The sequence below is a fragment of the Puntigrus tetrazona genome, chromosome 12, assembly GCF_018831695.1.
Source record: "Puntigrus tetrazona isolate hp1 chromosome 12, ASM1883169v1, whole genome shotgun sequence".
NCBI classification, from domain to species: domain Eukaryota; kingdom Metazoa; phylum Chordata; class Actinopteri; order Cypriniformes; family Cyprinidae; genus Puntigrus; species Puntigrus tetrazona.
Window position 1 is genome coordinate 685,942 of NC_056710.1, and position 17,585 is coordinate 703,526.

The following is a 17,585-nucleotide window of genomic DNA, read 5'->3' on the forward strand; positions in this document are numbered from 1 at the left end:
CAAAACAAGTAGTGCTATTTCATAAAATTTCTATTCTTGCTGTATCTTTCAACACATTTCCAAATTTGTACAAATACAAAGTATTTATATATATATATATATATATATACATACATGCCATGGATCGTTTGGAGTTCAGTGTGTAATAATTGGACTTCAGCTTATTCTTTGTTATAAATCATGTTAGTAACATGATCTCTCTGTCGTGAGGCTGTAGGGTTGGAGTGAAAGTTTCGGTGTGACATCATGAGAAACAGGATGAGATAACAGCATCCCGCAGAGAACCTCATTTCTCCCTAATAAGTTCCAGCTTCACTCTGTCACTGCGCGCTTGCAGCTTTATAGCGCTGGAGGAAATTCAGATGTTCGCTGCACTTAACCCTTGTGTTTTCACCCAGAGGCCCCCTTAATATCTTAAAAAGCATACTTAACATTTGAAGCATCGGGGATGATGCGGCATGCACTTTTCCTAATCTTATGAGAACCTTCTTATAGCAAAATGTCAAGTTGATAGCATTAATCAGTCATCTGCGATAATATTAATCAGACTTCTACTTGGTGTCTCGGCAATCCAAGCTATAAAACATACATAATGATTATTTTTTTTTACTGAATATTTTTGGATACTGTAGCCGTTCACTCCTAGTTATTTGGTATGATTCATGTATAGAACATCAGTTCATAATTTGTGCTAAACCAGAGGCATAAAACTATAATGATTTCTGTCTAAAAGGTTTTAAATGATCATACTAATAGAACTTAAAGGGACAATTAGAAAATTGCTATCATTATTAAACTGAAATGGATGGTTCACCCAAACGTTTACTCACCATTGTCAAATCATCGAGCCATTTTGTTGGGTTCCCAGTGTTCCCAATGTAAAATACATTAAATTATTAAATACTTCTTTTTTTGGGTAAATACACAATTATATTGCAGGATGCAACTTGCAGGGGAATAAATATATAATAGTTGGTAAAAAATGGCAATAAAGCGTTTTAGTTAAAGGGATACTCCACCTCAAAATGAAAACTTTATCATGAATCATTTACCCCCATGACCTTCCAAACCCGTAAAAGCTGTTCGTCTTTGGAAAACAATTGAAGATATTTTACGAGAGGACCGTCTCATTGGCTGACAAGTAATGAACACTGTCAAGGTCCAAAAAAGTATGAAAGACATTGTCAGAATAGTCCATCTGCCATCCGTGGGTTAATCTGAATTTCTTAAAGCAACAAAGAATGCTTTTTGTGCGCTAAAAAGTCAAAATAAAGACTTTATTCAATAACTTGTCACAATTACCATAGCATTATTTTGAAGACAGTCCACTGAACGAACTACAAACTTTCCGGTCAACGAGCCACAAGGATGCACAGTTTTTCTTTCTTCAAATCAAAGTGTAAATACGTGCAGAAAACGTAATGACAGAACTTTCATTTTGAGGTGAAGTATCCCCTTTAAGTCGTGTGGCTTAGGAGCAGCATAGAGCTCGTAAATAATAACAAAGTTGTCACTTTAGGGTTAACCGTGCCTTGAAAGTCAGTCTCAACAGAACATTAGAATTAAAATGGACTTTGTCTATTCTTTTCACTGCCTTCTCGGCTGGAGTATAAACACACTGCACAAATAGTGTCTGATCTCTGGCTCTCTCTTCCAGCGTTTGCCTCATGCACAGACTTTGCGTACACGTGCTACAAGCTCACAGCCAAACACACAAATGCACAAGCCAGGGAATTGAGATAAGCGATGGTAGAGCGCGTCCTGGGGTTTGTTGAGACGTCCCTATGTGAAATTCAACAGGAGATTATAAAGCGCTCGGGGGGGAGCCCCACCTTTCTCTGTCGTGTGCCAGAGCGACACCAAGTCCTCCTAAGACATCAGGGTCACTGAATGCTCCTTAACGGCCTGAACCTGCCTCCAGTGGCCACATCCACGCTAAATCTCGCATGTGACTCTTACACAAGAAAAGCTGCGGCATACTTAGTTTTTAGGGGCCCAGGGATCTAACAAAGTTTCTGAGGTGGATTTGCGAGGAGTTCAGTGAGTAACCTAAAGGTTTTTATTATTAATTTCTGCCTGATATAAAATTTTAAACTTTGCATATTTAGCGTCCTCTGACTCTTGCTTGTTTCTGTCAGTCAGAGCTTATTATTAACCTCAGGCTGGATGTGAAAGCGTCATGGGTTGTTGAAGGTTCGCTATTGAAATGTTAGAATCAGTTAACAAATCTGCAAGATTTTCACTTTGGACGTCATCTCCATTTAGTTGAGTCTTGAGATTTGAATAGGTTCGCTCTGAGCTCTGAGTGAGGGAGACTATCAGCAATCATTGTTGAATGTGCGGTTTGCCCAGCAGATTTAGGATCCCCCTGTGGTTCAGCTGAATTGTGGGAACTGGCCTCTCTATTGTGGTGTTGCTCAGAGCCGTTTACTGTCTCTGTATGTTTCTGACAATAACGAAGCATTTTTTTGGGGTCTTATGGGTGTCAGACATGAGCAGCTCAAGCGTGGTGGGATTTGTTTTTCAGCGTGGCAACAGCAAAGTGATTGACGCTCCATTCCCAGCATTCCTTATCAGAGGCTAAGAACTGAAGATATTTTTTATTGCTTACATCAGATGGATGTAAACAGATCTAACATTCTCATTCCCGATACTTTTTTAGAAGCATAAATGCAATGTAAATGTTATAAAAAGTTTGATTAATCTATTGTCAGCAGAATGAAAAGTAGCTATAGTTAAAATAAATCCTATTAACAATGAGAAGTTTTTCAGTTATTGATTTTGCAGATGATCTCTCTTTTTAAATTAATTACAAAACTAAACAATTGTTACATTTGTTAGTCTATAACAACGTTACTTGAAAAATTGTAAAGTAAATTTTTTTTTTTTCTTAAAAAACAAGCAAACAGTCATGTTACATGTTCTTCAGTACGCCACTATCCCACCACTCCCTCATCAATGTTCATACTATAGTCGAAGATTGAGGAACAACTGCATTCAACAAACCGCTGATTCACTTCAAAAGGCCTTTATTAACTCTCCAAAACGATGTAGAGTACTTTTTATGTATAAATGCATTTTTTTTTATCTTAAACCCCAATTATAAAGTAAATTATGGTGAGTAAATTATGAGATTTAAATTATAAAAGTTTTGGGTGAACTATCCCTTTAAATTGCATTAAAAAAAAGGCTATGCAAATTTGATGAATAGATATTTATCCCAAATTAACCAACCAAAAATACTTGCGTTTTAAACAAAATATTTTATATTGCATATAAAATTTCCATCCAATTGGATCATATAGATTTAACATTAACTTAATGTGATCTATCTGCCAGCCGTACATGAATAAAACAGTTTTTATTTTTAAATATAATTATTTAGATAAATGATGAAGGCTTGTGTGGTAAAGGAACTCCAAAATCACAAAATATAACAGTTTAGATTAAAAGGTTTCCAAAAAAAAAGTGTGTGTGTGTATAATAGCCATTTCATTTAGTTTGACCTTACTGAGGTCAAAGACTACCAGGTGATAGATTTAGACCTTTGCTTAAGGTCAAGAGACAAACACACCTAAAAACCAAAAGCCAGTATCAAACATGTTTTGACAAAATAAGTTTGCTTGTTTCTCCCATGCTGAACGTAGCCGCTCCTGTCAGGTGCGTAACACATGGACCGAATGCTTGACAGCTGGAATCCGGTGAATGAAACTGAACTATAAACAGTCACGTTTACAACAGCAGAAAAAAGTTAAAACTGGATCTCCGCCGCAAGCTCTTGAACTCCAATTATGTTTCCATAAATGATTTTCCTGAGGAGAAAACTTCATTCCATGCGTTCGCTTCTCTTCATGCTTTTTGAGGCTGGTTTGTTAGTAGGATACCAGATAGCAGGAATCGTTTTTTCCGCCGTAGAGTGTTTGATGAATGTAGCGGTCCTTCTGCAGAAACTACATTACGTAACATCGGTTGTCTCACGATAAGAAAATCCTTATCAGCAAAGATATTTGTGTTTCAGGCTATCCAAACAGAATTAATTGATGTGCGATTGGCCGAAGCCAGCATTGTCTGGAAAAGAGGACAACACTGGCATGGACGCAAAATATTTAGTCAGTTGTGAAGAAGGCCAGACGTCCATCCAGTGAGAGGGAGGCGGGGGGTCATATAAGACCTCAGATTTGGGATGGCTCTCTGCCTAGATGAAAGGCCTGTCATGATAAAGAAAGCAAAATCGAGTTGTTTTCTGGTCAGTCCTGCTTTTAAAAACTCTTTCCATCTTCCAATGAATAAAAAGGGTCAACGCAATCTGTTTTTGTGCAAGGCACGAACCTGACCTGGATGAATTTCTCACGTCTGAGAGTTCTTATGTTCTCACTTAAATTTTTAAAGTAATGATTATAAGTTCTGTGCAGTTCTCTATATCGTGGCTTGCTTATGTGGAAACCTTATCAGAGGTGCTGGCACGACTCTAACCTCAACACGTGATTGTTCTTGGCAGAATGCGTGTCACGTTTGATTAATGCATCGAGGAAGTTATTTGTACGTCCCTCGGGAATATGGCTGCTGTACAGTCTGCTTTTAACACAATGAAAGTCACAATGAAAGGCGGTGGGGGTGGCTGTGACGGCTTAGAAACAATCACTGGGATTTATTGGCAAGTTCACAAGTTCACCTTTCAAGTTATGTCACATTAGTTTAGTAAGCTTTCACTTCAGAGGCAAAGGAAATGCCCTGATGCGCTCGTTCTTCAATCGGGTAGAAAGAGTTTTTAAAAAATTGTTAGCGACGTGTCAAAGCAGCTTTTAGATGAATATTTAAATATGTGAGGCAAAAGAATAAAACTCAAACTCAAACTATGGCCTATAAAGCGCATTGTGGCAGACAGTGACTTTACATTTCCAATAAGCCTTTCTGCTGTTTGTTCAGATCAATGCAAATATCGACCCATGTTTTTATGCTGCCAACACATAGTTGTTTATGTGCCTTCTATAAATATAAATCATATTCATTTACAACATGACTATTACTGTCTTTGTTTACAAGTTGTTTAGCTTATCCCTTTTAAAATGGCTGAAATATTTTTGTGAACCTGTAAATCATGTCATTTTATGGTTTAATGTTACCATAGAAATGATCCACCCCATTCAAATTGTTTATTTTACTGGTGCAGCTCTTAAAAAGGGTCATAAATTCTTAAATTGATTAAGTTTTTTTTTTTTAATTCGGCTGATACTCTGTAAATGGTGTAATAAAAGCCATTTCTTAATGGTTTTAATTGACATTTTTAGAGTGCTGTCTGATTTTCCAGAAGGATTACCAGGGATTTCAAAATTTTGCAGTGTTTATTTATAGCACTTTATGCAATAGATTGCTTTAAAGCAATCAGCTTTACAGTATTATAGGAATAGTTCACCCAAAAATGAAAATGACCCTATATTTTACTCACCTGACTATGTTGCGTCATACATCGAGTCATAGGTCAGCCAAGAAGCCGAAACTCACCAAACTCTTAGTTTTGCGTCAAAAATAATGGACGCTATCCACCCTCATTACCAAGCTTGGAAGAGCCAGGATAAAATAATTTTTTTGGACACAATTGTGTTTTAACTAAAATATTAATTGTTCACAGAAAATCCTGCACAAGCCAGTTGAGAGATACAAAACATTTTCTTAAACGAAAAAATCCATACATGCGAGTCATATCTCCTAACACATACATACATATCTGGCATGCACGCGCGTCCCGATTTGGCTCCTCTTCGCTGTAACCCAAGACCACCCTGTTGTACCGCTTCAAAACGCTACAAACTCACTCCAGCTGAACCTCTTCACCTAGTCTGTCTGTGACAGCTGCAGCGGCGATCGGGTCACATGAGACCTTGCTCTCAGTGTGCTAGAAGGATCCTCAGGTCACCCCGCATCAACCCCGAAGATCCGTGCTGAGTCATTATGCCCAAGGACAGCTCTGAGTGAATAAATCAAGCACACTTCCAGTCAATGGCGACACTGACAGTTTGTGCTTCATTAGCGGTAGATTAAAGGGCAGTGTTACAGTTGAGGCGAGATGCGGGACATGACGACTGAGAAGTAAATACACTGATTAGATGCGTGTCAGGTGGGCTGTGTCACTGTTGTCATGGGCTTTTTAAAGAGCGGGTGCAGAACAAATGAAAAGAGGGCTTGATTAATGTGCAAATTCTGCTTTATTATGCAAATGAAATGTTCAGTCAGCTGAATTAGTTTTTAGATGAGGTGAAGGAGGCTGTGTCTTGCATTTATATGTTTGTAGTTTGATTTATTCAACACATTGCTTAAATGCATAGTTTGTTCAAAAAAATTAATTCTGCCTTTACATGTGTAGCTGAAAGTTATTTTTTTCTTGTGATTTATATTGTTTTACATTTTTTTTGTTGCCCTTTTCTGTTATGTAATTATTATTATTATTATTATTATTATGTCTTTTTCTTTTTATGTTTTACTACTTGTTTTGTCTCATTTTTTTCCACTTTGTCTTTTTTTGTGTTTTTGTTATTTTGACTTTTTTCTGTTTTTTTTTTGTTTTTCTTTGTGTATTGTCTGTTATATCTCTTGTGTCGCGTCTTTTGTTTGTTTTTGTGGGATTTGTTTAGCTTTTCTGAGACATTCAAGTACAGCTTTCTTATATAAAATAACAGTTTATAGTTTGTAATAGTTATTGTTTTAAAATATTATCAAGCTGTCGTTGTTATAACGTTATAATACTTTTTATAGTGTCTGGCATCACCTATGAATGTCTGTTTGCAAAGGAAACAAACTTTAATATGACGTTTAAAGTCACTTTGTGAGATGCCAAGCTAATAATTAGTCATTTGTTATGCATAAAATCACAATTATGGGATATTCAGTAAGAGTGAAAACGAGAGATATGTAAAGATTTACAATAACAATGAGTCACTTTTATTTCTTTTAAAACTTTCTTCTATATTAAACTGATTTAAAATGAGAATGTTATGCAATTATATTTTGCATGGTTGTTGTGCACCCTTCAGTTTGGCATGCGTTTGAAGGCAGCAGGGACTGGACGTGCTGAGTACTGTACTCAGCTGCTGTATGTCAGTCATTCTCAAGGTATTCTTGCGTGTCTGCGGCCTCCGAGCTGGACTGAGACACACTGACCCTCCCGGCTAGAGTTTCAGCCCCTGTGCTGGACCTTCATGCAGTGACTACAAAGCACTTGCTAGATTAGTGGCTATAGAGAGCCCAGAACAAGACGGGGTCAACGACGAAGCTTTGACTGACTGAGAACCAAGAAGCCCAAACTGAGCCAACGGGATTCTCATTGCATGCGTAATGGTTTTTTTTTTAGTAAAAACTGACTTAGATAATCATGACATAATGGCATTGATACTGAAGTGATTTCATTGAGGTCCTGGTTAACATGATGATAATAATACAGCCGAATCCGACACATTGGTGGTTTGTTTGAAACCAGTGTTATGTTACGTGTTACGAAAATGTTACAAACGAACGAAAGAGAAGTTCTGCCCAGATACTGTCAACACCTCCATCTTCACAGGACCTTTAGAGGTGACTCACGCACCTGTTAGCGCTGTGGTCAGATGGGGACATGCCAGTGAGAAAGAGTCAATGGTTAAGCATTAATGTCAGTGAAAGGATTGAGAAACATGTCATACATTGAAAGGATTTCTAGAGCCAAGCACGTTCTGCAGCACAGAAGCATGCCAGGTTATTACTTTCCTAAGCTGACAATTTTGACATGAACCAGCTTTCAACCATCTAAAAAATGCTCTGGTAAACACTCTGATCATCCCCTTTGAAATATAGCAAAATATTAAAAAGATCTAGCAACAACCTGCATGCATGAAATGAGGCAGGACTTTTTTTAAGAGGTACAAGTTTGTACCTGAAGGTTCCATTTTGGTATATATTAGTACCTAAAGTGTACAAAATTGTAACTTTTGAAAAGGCATTGCTCCAGTGACAGCTTTTGTATCTTTATTTGTATCTTTATATCTGTGGTTCTATGAAGAACATTCCCACTTGACAAAATGTTCTGTATAGCGCAAAAAGTTTTTTAGATGTTCTCACTTTGTAAAAGGTATTAAATAGATGCAGAAAGTCATGGCATAATTGTTGGATCAAATCTTCCTTGTGTTTTGTCTTGTTTTCCAATTCAAACATCATTAAGTAAGGATACATAACATTTAAGACATGAAGTTTGAAATTGAACTAAACTGAATAAAGATTATGCATTAAAGAAGTATAAATATCTGGGCTATGACAGCTTGTTTTCCCTTTGAATTAAGTTGATTTCTGAACCTTTTGTTAGATATTTGTTCAACTCTAAAACTTCATAAAACCTGCAGAAACCCTCTAAGAAAAACACTTAAAGAACTGTTCACTTAAAGGTTCTCTGGGAAACCGCAATTGATTTATCTGTGGCATCACTGTGAAACCCTCTTTTGAAACATATTTTCGCTTTAAGATTCTTGCGCCTCTTTGAGAACTTGTCTAGTTTCCATCTTGGCTGTTGATTTCGAAACCAGTTAGAATTAGTTTGAGGCTTCAGCTGGCTGGCGAACGTGCAGAGTTTAGTCCCTGAGGTCCACTTTAAGATCTGACAAAAGCAGACTTCGCTTTTATCATGAGCAGAGCAGGAAACCCATCCCATTAAAGAGTAATTATAAAGGACCACAGCTCTACGGCTCAGGGAGGGGCTTCTGAGGACTGCCAGTTTTTCAGATAAGGAGACGTTTAGCTTAGTGCTGTAGTTTAATGTTCAGAATCAATTAGGCCCATTTTACAGGTGCAGTGTTTGCACAGTTGGTACATCAATCAGTAGGGGAACAGCCTTAGGACTGTTGTTTCCGTGTTGTTTCATGCACATTCTAAGTGTATTAAGCAGCATGTAATGCAAATAATACATAAAGAATAAATGACGGCAGATCGTTAAAGTATAAACAATAATTGCGACGTCTGCATCTATAGAGGACTGTAAGTCCATTGGTTACCTGGGCTGGCTTCTGAATAATGTTGATTCACATATCGCCTATCAAAGTGACTTGACATGTGTTTGCCTTTTAAGCATACTGTGATGACATGTTCTTTTCTTAAGTGTTCCAAAGCAGGCTTTCTTTTCTTGATTTAAACCTCATAAACACGGGTCCCGACAGTTTCAAAGGAGAGTCGCCTCATTACATAAGTCCTCATCTTGATTGAGTTTTTTTGCTGCGTTCTCTTTGTTTGAAGTGAGAAAAATGAGAAACAGAGCAATTGACTTGCTAAGCACCATCAAGAATCTTTCATCCTGGTTGCTGTGGCAATAAGCTCCTTTATCCTCGGTGGTGAGCGCAATACTCTCTGTGTCCAATTAGAGACGTTATTCATCTCACCCTTGAAATATCGCATCTGCTGATTGTTTTTCTAGGGATCAGAAGTGCAACTACTCTTTTTCTTGCTGATGTTCATAAAATGTGTATACATTTTGTATTTGAGGATGGAAAATATATTTTATGTGTTTATTTAATGACACTTATATTAGGGGTGTGTGTGTGTGTGTGTGTGTGTGTGTGTGTGTGTGTGTGTGTGTGTGTGTGTGTGTGTGTGTGTGTGTGTGTATGTATGTATATATATATATATATATAGAGTCATGGCACTAAATCCATAAAGTCATGGCGTAATTGTTGCATGTAGTAGTAGTAGTGGTAGTAGTAGTAGTAGTAGTAGTAGTAGTAGTAGTAGTAGTAGTAGTAGTAGTAGTAGTAGTAGTAGTAGTAGTAGTAGTAGTAGTAGTAGTAGTAGTAGTAGTAGTAGTGGTAGTAGTAGTAGTAGTAGTAGTAGTAGTAGTAGTAGTAGTAGTAGTAGTAGTAGTAGTAGTAGTAGTAGTAGTAGTAGTAGTAGTAGTAGTAGTAGTAGTAGTAGTAGTAGTAGTAGTAGTAGTAGTAGTAGTAGTAGTAATTAACTGTTTTCAATATTGTTTTAATGAGGACAGTATTTTTCTTGAGCAGAAAATCAGCTTTGCATGAGAGAAAATTAAACAATACAGTTGGGGCAATAATGTTCACAGGGCAAATAAAAATCTAAAACGTTTGTAAACAATACCTAGCTTTGACTTCGACATGCCTCTTTCTGGTTTTGTTCTTACATTATAAACTAAGTGAAAGGTCTTCAAGGTCTTGCGCTTTAACTCAGAGCACCTGCTATTTGCCAGTCACGTTGCATCGCCGCTGAATCCATTTATCCAATGAGAGTAGTTTATTTCTCATCAGAGCAAGCGCCGTTTGGGGATAGAGGTGGCAAAGAAGCTGGGTCAATCGTTTCAGAGGAAGGCCACAGACAACAGCTGTAATGAGTTTCCTGGAAGCAGTTGGCAGAAATGCAGTCTGGGATCGGTAATGGTGAAATAATGGCTGCTTACTGCAGAGAGGGGAGATGTGCGCTGCGTCAAAGATAGGAGTAAAATCACCCAATCTGTGCTTTTTCTCAATAAGTTTGATCACAAGACCTGGGATTGTTTTTCTCCATTTGCTCTTTTTTTGACTCCTATAGCTTCCTGTTGCTATCATTATTACAGAACCGGCTGGCAGTTCCTTCGATTTTTATAAATAACTGCAGGGCACCAAGTCAGAGATTATTAAAGAATCGAAGATGGTGACATCTATGTCTGTAAGGTTTTGCATCGACTGGTCAGCCAATTGTTAGTCCCCTAGTGGGCTTATTTAGTTTTGATATAAAAAGCAAAAATCCAAAGAAATGTAATGTTTTATTTTTGTTGCTTTTACTCCTTCAATAAATGTAATAATTCCTTAATTTGTTGCATTCTACTGTAGACGGCATTCAGACAGAATTTCTGTTTGCATGCCATCGACGGGGCTTCATAAAAGATTTGCCTGACTTGTCAATAAAATTTCTTGTATAATATAAGTGAGTTTGTAGTGTTTCACTGAATAACTAATTGACCATTTTTAAGCATTCAAAGAAAGGGTATAATGTAAATATCTTGTTAAAGATCAAAATAAGCAATGGAGATACTGACAAAAAATGGAAATAAAATGTGTGAAATTGTCCTCATTGTGGCGTCTCTAATAGGAGCACATTCATGTCATCTTGTGAATAGCGTTGGGCGTACCAACATCATACAGCATGTTCTCAAGACCATCATATAACAAACATGCATTCCCATTGTCTCTCTTTTCTACAGATCGACCATGTTGATCCTGCCCTGAGTGCTGAGGTCTATCTCCTGCACCCGTCCAAAAAGCTGCTCGCCCAGGCCGTGTCATGGCCTCCGGTCTCCCCGTTACAGATTAGATTCAGGGCCTGTCCTCTTAGAACCAGCATTGCAGCTCATCTGAGCGGGGCCCTGCTGGAGGCCACAGCTGCTCTCGGGGCCCGAAGTTCTCTGCCCGGCTTCACGGTCGGCTCCACAGGTCGAGCAATGCTAAAAGGTAAAAAAAACTACAGATTTCCGATGGTGATGTTTTTATGATTTAAGGGGATTTAACAAAAAACCAAAAAAATTACTTTTGACAACATGCATTGTGGATCCGGCCAATACCATTTTGTTGATCTAGCTGTCAGCAGCTGTGAGGTGGGTTTGTACGAATTCGACAAATTCATATGATTGTACATATTTTACGAATTAATTTGTATGCATGACCTACACCTAACCCCGCCCCTAAACCTACCCGGTCACTCAAATTGTACAAAATCATGCAATCTGGATTGGTGTTATATTTTGTGCTGTACTGAAATGACTGCTTAATAAAAATGTACAAAAAGGTGAGGTCGTAGAAATCTGCACCAATTAGCCACCTCATAAAGGTTGTGAGAAAGTTGGGAACACCAAAATGCAGAAGATTAATTTGTAGCTTTAACAGGAGAAGATGACTTCAGGGCTTTTGTTAGAGCTACAGATGGTGTTTCGCATGTTTGTATTTGGCTGACTTTTGCTAACAAATGAACAGGGATATCTTGTTGCACGTGATGAAAAGAAAGTGTAGTAATTGTCCATTTACACATACTACTGATTTTGTAACGGTAACAATCTGGTCAAAAATTGGCAAACTCTCCTTTAAAGTTATGTAGTCCAGATATTAACAAAATAAAAGTATAATATATAAATAATATATTTTATATTTATATATTTTATATAATATATATTTTATATTATTTATATATTTTAATATATATATATTTAATATATAAATTATATATATATATATATATATATATATTTATATATTTATTTATATATTTATATATATTTATTTATATATTTATATATATATATATATATATATATATATATATATATATATATATATATATATATATATATATATATATATATATATATATATATATATATATATATATATATATATGTAAATTATAAAAAAATAAATATATATATATATATATATATATATATATATATATATATATATATATATATATATATATATATATAAAAAAAGACTATTTTATAGACACAGTATAGCTACAAGGAATATTGTTTGTATTTGCATATGAAAACATCAAAACTTTAAACCTGACAATTCCAGCAGCCAGCTTTTCTCATTGTGGCATCTGTCTGAGGCATGCTGCACAACCGCAACCAATAAGAAACAGTGCTTTCTATTCAGGTTGAACAAATAAAAAAAGGCACAAGGGTCTTTTGAGTTTAAGGGTCTTTTTGTGCTCACATGTGGATGTGTTTTCCCTATAGCTTGATGAGTTTTTTTCTATGCATCCTCTTTGTCTTTGTGGATCCTCTGGACAGAATTACTCAGGATTTGGATGACTGGAATGTGCAGATCATTCCCTAGAGATCACTAACTTTGTTTTTCCCCATAAAGCCCTCTAGACTTGGGACGTTGGATGAAGTCGATTGGAACACACTTTTTTTTTTTTTTTTTATAATTCAGCATCTTTTTAAAGAATAATTCAAGTGTGTGTATTTCCTTATCATTCAGATGCCACTTCATCTTTTCAAAGACGGTTTCTGCGTCCAAAGATTACGGAACATGATTTGTAATCTTCACTAGCTTTGGTGGATGATTTTCCACACGCAAGTCTTTGTTGCAAACTTTGTCACAAGCACCACAGAGTAATAGATAATGCATAATAATAGCGAGATTTTCTCTATGAGAATAATTGGTTTCTTTTGTTAACGCGGTCTTCTTTTGTTCATAATAATGACTTTCCTCTATCCTGGTGTTGTTTTTGCTCTCTCATTCTGAAGAGAATGAAAGATGATTTACGAGGAGGCCTCTTACAGGCGCCGCAGAAGCAGGTTATGAACTAATGAAAATCATCTCTCTTCTCCGTCCAGGGCTGTGTAACGTGACCGATGCGGGGGAGAAGGGCGTCAGTCTCTGACTTCCTCGGCTCTTTCGCTCTGGCTCGCCAAGCCATTCAAACAGCGAACTTCAAACGCCTGCTTTGATTTACAAAAAGTCAGACAGTGCTCTCCCTTTAATTTGATTCTGGCCGCATTAGCTTATCACCTGGCGCTCGTCCATTTGGAGTGTAACCTTCAAGCCCTTCGTGAGGCATGTCAGTGTAAAGCGATCCTCAGTGATTCGAATACACGGCGCCCTGGACTAATTCCAGGTGACATGACGTCTGTGTGGGACCATGAGTCAGTGACCCTGGTATTCGCGGCCTCATAATTAAATACACAAGCATTATTTTTCTCTCGCGAGTTGTGGGAAGTTCAGGCATCTGGGCCAAAATGCAATCTGGCCCCTCTCAATGGACATTCTCACCATTTTTGGGCTTTTCAAACACAGTGAGAGGTAAAGATGTTCTGCAAATTAAGTGACACCAAAAATCTCATTGTGTGCGGAGGTTTATTGGTCGTTTTGGGCAGAAAAGTTGGTTAGAATCTGTCGTTTTAGACCGTTTTGTTGGGTCGGTCAATGAAATGTTTTTGTGTTTGTGAAATGAACCTACGAGGCTGTGGTGTAGGTGGTTAATTTATTTTTTTTTATTATTTTTTTTTTTTTACCCCTTACAGATGTCTCATGTTTATTTTAGCAGACGCCAGCGTTGCGCACCTGAAATCTGTTGAACATGATGTCCTGTTTTCGCCATTTAAATGCAAACAGCTTACAAAGATTAAAAAGATATTTAAATCCTGCTTAGCATAAAGTCATGAAGAGCTTCTGCACTTAAAACCACAGCCAACCCCTTCAAAATCAGCTTCTATTTGAATGTAGCTGACTATAGAATTTCCGCATTCAATATCCTGCACTGTTTTAGATTTTAGCTGTGAATGAATGAAATTAGCGTCAGGATTGAACAGTTAGGGTGTCCTGTCAAAGTGGTATTTCAGGCCAGCCAGAACAGTCACTAGCATTTTCAGGGTGATCTTTTTACATTGATTGATCTATTGTTTATGCTTGGTGTAATAAGGAATAGTTCACCCAAAAAAGAAATTTTCTCACTCTCGAGTAGTTTCAAACCTGTGTGTAACGCATAGAAAAATATTCTGAAAAAGGTTTGCAACCAGGCTGTTTTGGTCACCATTGACTTCCATAGTAGGTCACCCAAAACCTTTCAAGGATCAAGCACTGTTTCTTATTGGTTGCGGTTGTGCAGCATGCCTCGGACAGATGCCGCAATGAGAAAGGCTGGCTGCCGGAATTGTCAGGATTGAACAGTTAGGGAAAATATTTTGAAAAAGGTTCGTAACCGGGCTGTTTTGGTCACCATTGACTTCTATAGTAGGCAAAAAAAAATACTATGGAAGTCATTGGTGACCCAAAACAGCCTGATTGTTGTAGGAAGATATTTTGAGAAAAAAAAGAAACTTGAGGGTGAGTAAATTATGACAGAATTTAAATTTTTGGGTGAACTATTCCTTAAAATAATTGTTAATTGTTAATCCATATCTCAGAAACTTCACTAGCTCAAATGTTTTATTTTGTCAATATATAAACATGCATGAAAAGCAGAAACGGTAAATGTGACAGCTGTATATTAAAGGAAGTAAATCACTAATTTGTAGAGCAAAGTCAAAATGTCAAGAGATTTGGAGCCAAATTGCTGGAGGGGAAAAATGACTTCAGAAGGATGACATCATCGTTATCTTTCATGCCAATGGGAAAAAATGGGAAAAAGCATGCATGCCAGTAACTCAAGCTGTATTAAAGATATCTTAATGCTTTTTTATATTTTGGGTTTTAACCATTGGTCTCAATTCCTGGAGTTCAGCTCCAAATTGCACCTGCTTGGACGTTTTTAGTGATCCTAAAGACGTTGATCAGGGTTGGAACAAAACTGTGCCCCTCCAGGAATTGAGTTTGAGACCAATGGTCTTAACAAACTTTATTTTTGGCACCTTTATTTGTAAGGCTCTGTGGTTGCATTCCAGCAGTAGTGTGGCCTCAAGAGTATAATTGTTAAATTTTCAGTGGTCAGAAACCAAATGTGGGTCACTTTGCATACAGCTAATTCTTAATTTAATTTAATATTAATTTAAAATTAATATTTTCATTTTAAATGGACATTTTAACCCTCCTATACAAAACGGTTAATTACTCAGTAAATATACAACATTTAATATTTTAAATTATATCACCACTCATGCTTATCTTTCTTTAGAAAAAAATACTGACAAAATCCAAAATCTGAGCCAGGGATTTTGAGTTGACGTGAAACTACCTAATTTGTTTTCTGTGATGTATTCAACATTGTTGTTGCAACCTTTTTGTAGTGTTTAATTGGCTAAGGTAGATTTTAGGTTATGTCGAAAAAGCAAAATGGACTTTTACATTTATTTTTACTGTAGCTGCATAATTTATAGCTTGCTTTTATATTTCTATTGTAAAGATAAAACGATAATAAAAAAGATGGGTGTGTATACTCTGCCGTAGTCTGTTTAGGCAAGAAGTTTATCATCACCAAATCTGCATTTATTTGATCCAAAATACATTAAAACGGTATTATTGGGAATTATAAAAAAAAAAAACATATTATTCTTTTGTAACCTATTCTTTTCATGTGATGAAAGCTGGATTCTCAGCACAATTACATGCTGATTTGCTTCTTTAAAGCATTTCCTATTATAATTAATGTTGAAAACATAATTGCAAATAACAGCATTTTTTAAAAAATTAATAAAAATGAAAAGGAATACATTTAGAAATGTTTTTGGGTTCTCTCAGGAAAGCTTTTTCTAAAGGAGCAAACAGTTCTCCATTGAACACTATTTGGTTATAGTGGGACATTCCTTTTAGGAGAATCGTAAATTAACGATTAAAATTGGGTTATTTGAAAACAATACAGCAGCACGCAGACGCGCTGAGTTTCAGCGGAGGTGGACAGGAATAGCGCTCTGGGTCAGGTCAGGAGAACACACTTGCTCACATACGTGCTTGAATGAGAGGGGGCTCTGTGGAAGAATGCAACTCTGAGACCTTTACTGCTTGAGGTGAGGCTTTTGAGCGCGGCCCAGGTTGTGTTAGACAGTCACAGTTTATAAAGCAGGGAGATTTTGGATTGCACTCCGATGGCGTGTTTTGTTTTGCATGCGCAGAAAATGGCAAACCTTCCCCCGTGTCAAATAAAACACATTTTTCATGATCTATGTTAAAAATGTTAAAAAATATGGTTAAAATATAGTTTTGTGTTGCGGTACTTGCGGATATATCCGATTTACAGAGCCTAAAAATTATGGCTTCTTTCCACGAGCATGGCCAAGCTCGGAAGAACCAGGATCAGATTTTAAAAACCTCCGACTGTGTTCGTCTGAAAGAACAAAGTCATAGACACCTAGGATGGCTTCGGGGTGAGTAAAATATGGGGTCATTTTAGGGTAAACTCTTCCTGCTAAATTTATGTTGATAATCATTGAAAAACTTCTCATCCACACTTCTTTGTATTCAGTCTTTAGTTACAACATATGAGAACCAACAACATTTGGTGTCATTGACGTCAAACCTGGCATCGTGCCTGTTTTTGTGGCACCTCTGACATGGGTTGTGAATAGTGACTGACATTTCTGTCACACATCTTTTTGTATGACCTCACAAGACTTGCATGATTAGTATGGGCTATTCTCATGGCGCTGTAATGAAACTTTTTGTCATCTTTGGAGTTCGACATCGCCAGTTGCTTTTGTTGTAGAGAAAAGTGCAGCATGGACAAGAAAATAAGCCATACAGGTTTAATAGACATGAGAGGCCAGATTAACTGTGTTGATATTCACAACAGTTATTGAAGCCATGTTAATGGGCTTTCCTGTATTCAGCAACTCTGGCTTTGACATGTCTTAAGAGATGCAATTGATTTGAGTCATTAATGGCTTTATAAATGAGATTCCTGGACCTGCTTTTCTCTGTGTCTTAATGGAGCTGGCATATTTACCATAAAGCCATTGGATGAGTTCTTCGTTCAGTCTCACACAGGATGTACTGGGAAAGTTAATGATGGAAACAAGCACGCTTAAGCACATCCCCAAAGTCACATGCCCAAATTTAGGCTTTAAAGTCATTGTTTGCCTATCAAATTCGAGCTGGACTCTTACCCAAGTCAACCGGTGAGGTCTTCACGGGTGATCAGAGCATGTTTGGGTG

General features: G+C 37.0%; 1 protein-coding gene across 10 annotated transcripts in view; it reads left to right on the forward strand.

Annotated features, from left to right (window-relative positions):
- Nucleotides 1-17,585, forward strand: part of plce1 (phospholipase C, epsilon 1) — a 68,534-nt gene that overhangs the window by 17,855 nt on the left and 33,094 nt on the right. For all 10 annotated transcript variants that reach the window (XM_043254078.1, XM_043254077.1, XM_043254080.1 and 7 more), the window contains one exon: nt 11,201-11,447. In XM_043254078.1, coding sequence (XP_043110013.1) covers nt 11,201-11,447 — 247 coding nt within the window. The remainder of the gene's footprint in view (nt 1-11,200; nt 11,448-17,585) is intronic.